This window comes from Cydia fagiglandana, chromosome 6 (assembly GCF_963556715.1).
Source record: "Cydia fagiglandana chromosome 6, ilCydFagi1.1, whole genome shotgun sequence".
In the NCBI taxonomy this organism is placed as follows: Eukaryota; Metazoa; Arthropoda; class Insecta; order Lepidoptera; family Tortricidae; genus Cydia; species Cydia fagiglandana.
Window position 1 is genome coordinate 14,100,975 of NC_085937.1, and position 4,709 is coordinate 14,105,683.

At 38.9% G+C, this 4,709-nt stretch overlaps 1 protein-coding gene across 1 annotated transcript; it reads right to left on the minus strand.

Moving 5' to 3' along the window:
• Nucleotides 1–504: 504 nt before the first annotated feature.
• Nucleotides 505–1,545, minus strand: LOC134665594 (uncharacterized). Its single transcript, XM_063522558.1, has 2 exons — nt 966–1,545; nt 505–932 (listed from the first exon to the last, which is right to left on the minus strand). The coding sequence occupies exons 1-2, from the start codon at nt 1,484–1,486 to the stop codon at nt 557–559; spliced, it is 897 nt and encodes a 298-aa protein (XP_063378628.1). The 5' UTR covers nt 1,487–1,545; the 3' UTR covers nt 505–556.
• Nucleotides 1,546–4,709: the final 3,164 nt, after the last annotated feature.

Below are 4,709 nucleotides of genomic sequence, written 5' to 3' on the forward strand. Positions count from 1 at the left end.
AAACGTCAACAGGTGCAGGTAAACGATCTGTAGCTGTACTGCGATCAGTATTAATCGAGACGTTCAAGAAAATAATACAACTATTAAACTACTTTCACAATACTTACAGAAACAACATTCTCTGGAAAAAAACAGCGATGTTTTTGTAGTATTTTTATTTATTTCCGATCGGAATCGGTAGAGTTTTTTTAATCCAGTAACAAGTACAAAAAGCTACAAGTTCAATCGAAAGCACAAAAGTGTGTAGGTATAGTCTGTCCCATTTCTAAGATCATATTTGCCATAGATTTACTATGGCGTACTTGATCTTAGAAAAGCGGAATACTTATGAAAACTATATCTTCCCTCATTTTAAGTGCTACCGCTAGATAGTTTTAAGTATGTATGGTTGAATTGAGTGCTCCCTTTTTACACTGTTTGATTATGAAAAAATCGTTTTATATTTCAGCTATGCTTTTTAAAATATTGCATCAAGGCTTAAGGTAGTGAAGTGCAAAGCATTTTTTTTTATGTAATAGTCAGCAAACGAGCAGACGAGCCGCCTGATGGGAAGCGGTCATCGTCGCCCATGGACATAAGCAACACCACAGGAGCCACTTAAGCGTTGCCGACCCTTGAGAACCCTAAATACCCGCTTCTTGAAGAATCCCATGTCGTAGCGCAAAGGAAATACCTCAGGAGGCAAGTCATTCCACATTCTGCACGTTCTGGGAAGAAACGAGCGAGATGCCCGCTTATTCTTGGTGTGCCATGTATCTAAGAAGTGGGGATGAACTTTGCTCCTTTGGCGGGAGGTGCGGTGATAAAATCGAGACGATGGCACCAAATCAAAAAGTTCTTCCGAGCATTCCCCGTTGTACAGACGGTAGAACATGCAAAGAGAGCCAACGTCTCTCCGAAGGCTAAGAAGTTCTAAGCCTAAGAGAGAAGTTCTAAGTAAGTTCGGGATCGCCGACAATACGAACTGCCCGCCGTTGGATGGAGTCAAGAGGAAGGAGCTGGTATTGTGGGGCGCCAGACCAGAGATGAGAACAGTACTCCATATGAGGTCGAACCTGCGCTTTATATAACAAAAGCCGGTGACTAGGTGTGAAGTACTGTTTGGCTCTGTTAAGCACCCAAGCTTTTTTGAGGCCAGTTTGGCTTTATGTTCCAAATGACTCCGAAACTGGACTTCGTTCGTAATGTCGACACCAAGTATCCCGATACTTTTAGCCATGGTAAGGGGAATGCCCTGAAACTTTGGCGCCGTGACAAATGGGGCTTTTTTAGCGGAAAACGCGCAGACTTGTGTCTTACTGGGGTTGAACTGGACGAGGTTACGTCTACCCCACTCGGAGACCTGTTCAAGGGACGTCTCGATCTCAGACACAAGTCGCATCCTACACTCCGACACCTGCTCAGGGGGGGCGTATGCACGACCTGTATAACAGCTATCGCCAGTGCTGTCATCTGCATAGCAATGAATATTGTTAGTCAATAACATATCATTGATATGCAGCAGGAACAGGGTAGGCGATAGTACAGATCCTTGGGGTACGCCATCGTTTATGGGCTTATAGTCCGAGCATATTCCGTCAGTGACGACTGAAATGCTACGCCCACACAGAGCTGGCAACCCATGTGCACAACCCCTTAGGAAGCCCGTATGAGGGAAATATTGAGAGAAGTGCCTTATGCCAAACCCTATCGAAGGCCTTTGCGATATCTAGGCTAACAGCCAGTGCCTCTCCCTTACTCTCTATGGCTGTGGCCCATCGGTGAGTGAGGTAAACAAGAAGGTCTCCAGCGCCTTGCATGTATACCTACTTAATTTTTAAACTGACCTCGAAAGCGTTCACTTGGAAATATCAATTACATATTAACTTAGGTTCATAGGCGTGATTAGTTTATTGTTAAATCGTATATTAAACTATTTCGGTAATATTATAATATTATATTATAATTATACATGTTTATTTGGGGATATGGGTAGAAACAATACCTTCGTGTTCGTTTTGACAGAAAACGTGCATACATAGGTCCACATACGCACTACGTACCAATTTTTAAAAACGTTAAGACAGTTAACTGCATAATTGTGAGATGAGTAATTTTACCCATTAGCGGATGGACTCGCTGCCTACTTTTTGCTCCATTGGTAATAATATATGTAATGTAGCTAACCGAGATGCGCTCCTATGAAATTTAATACAAACGGGATCTAGTCACGGTCTAATTTCTTTCTAGAATAAATTGACTACGCTTAAACATACATGGTTATAAACAACATGACCGTGAATTTAACTTGACTAGCGGAAAAAAACCATTAACAGAATAAGCCTTATTGTATTGTAATTAAATTTGTGTCTATGTATATATTATTATTGAAACCAAACCAATAATAGTGTATATGTAAATAAATACCACGCAGAGCGTATTGAACATGTCAGCTGTGCTAAGTATACTAAGAACGAATTAGTTAGTAATATTTACTAAAATATATGTACAAGTACCTACTTCAATAATAATATATTACGGCTTAATAACTAAACCGTTTGAAAACATGTAACTTCGTATATTTTTTTCGCATAGCATCTTGTCTTTAGAAGCCGGAAATATTTTTTATCTACATACATTAGATACTTTTGCTTTTCGACAACACAGACATATCCCTCCATACCTACTTGTACATACACAATTACGTAAAACACATAGTACATGACTCAGAATATTAAAAATATTAAAATCATAACCGTCCTATTAGCTTTACCGTGTTGGTTAAAAGAGTAGCTTAACATATACCTTAGTTTTTTTCAAAATTTGCTCCAAATTTCGAAATTTGAAGTTAACTTACCGATTTAAAATAAACCACTACTATGATGTTGTAATGCTTAATAAGGGAAACTATAGGTTTCATATACCTAACTATAAAAATTGTTTGGTACCGGCACATTTTACGGTATCAAAGGAGTGTGTGGATGTTCCTGAGTCTATGCCAGACGCAAGTTTATGGCTACACCAACTCTCGGCTCGATTAGATTAAAATAATAGCCCCGATGCCCAATGTAGCGGACGTAAGGATGTGTTTACATCATCCACGTCAAGTACAATTTGTATGTTAATATAGTTACATTATTAAATTAAGGATTAATCTAAGCAGGACAAAATGATAAGTTAGAAATAAATTACCACACTGTTTATGGCATTTAATTCTCATAATTATTTTTAAAATTTATGTAAAAAGCTAAACACTATTGCAAACGTCTTAGTTTTTATGTAATGACTACTTGTACCTACCTAGGTGTTAAGTAAATAAAATTTTGTTATTACACCTATCTATCTTATAATAAAAAATAGAACATTTAACATTACAAAACATGAAATGATACAATATATTATGTTTATGTGTCATTTTCCAACAGCATACATTAATATGAGGCGCAATTAAAAAGTAATGTCACGTTCGAAACGTCAGGCCAAATAATAAAAGTATTAAGCGCACGGGCTTAAGTCCCGTTTCACTTTAGATTATTTAAGATTACTTTATAACAGGTACTATTTCACGAAGCATGAAAATTAAAGTCACGCGTTACAGTATTACATACATTTCATCTTTGATAGCAAGTGGGTCTAATCCTAAGCATTCCGGCTCTATCTAGAGAGTGGGAGTACCGACCCCGCATGCCAAATGTTTGATGCAATTTCCCCATTAGGGGTCATCCATTAATTACGTCACACGTTTAGTGGGAGGGAGGGGGTCAAGAAAATGTGACATCGGGGAGGGGGGAGACACAAACTTTGTGACGTCACTTTAACTTCATCAGTAACCGAAAATTTATTTAAATTATTTAGTTCGCTGTACATTTAAATAACAAGTTTTTAAAACGAAAATAGTTTTTAATCGTTTAATTTTTTTTCCTAAGCAGTTTTGGGTTATAAAATTACTAATATTTATATCGTCAAAAATATTTTGATAAAATATTAATAATACTTAGGTACTTACTTAATTCGATTTGGCGATTTCGTAGAAAAAATGTGACGTCACACTAGGGGGGGAGGGGTTTGCCAAATGTGACCAAGTGTGACAAGGGGGGGGGGGAGGGGTCAAAAAACCTAGAAATTGGTGTGACGTAATTAATGGATGACCCCTTAGCAGATATCTCAAAGCCAAGCAATTTCAGTAAGTAGGAAGGTCAGGTTTTATTAAGGTTTGAGTTAAACTGCCATTTCAATCATGTCAGGACGCGGCTATCGCGCTTTTACTGAATTAACCTTCTTTGTCATTACCGTTTCCGCAGTGGTTTCTTTCATCATCATCATCATCTCAGCCATAAGACGTCCACTGCTGAACATAGGCCTCCCCCTTGGACCTCCATTCGTACCGGTTGGAAGCCACCCGCATCCAGCGTCTTCCGGCGGCTTTAACAAGGTCGTCCGTCCATCTTGTGGGTGGACGTCCTACGCTGCGTTTGCTAGTCCGTGGTCTCCACTCGAGCACTTTTCGACCCCATCGGCCATCTTCTCTGCGCGCAATGTGGCCTGCCCATTGCCACTTCAGCTTGCTAATCCGGTGAGCTATGTCGGTGACTTTAGTTCGTCTAGTCTTTAGTGGTTTCTTTACTTGAGTTAATTTTACGCTATTTGTTATATAATTTAAGGCTGGCATTTTCACACATTAATATGCTTCAGATATTAATAGTTAGTAGCAAGCACTTTTATTAGGGAAA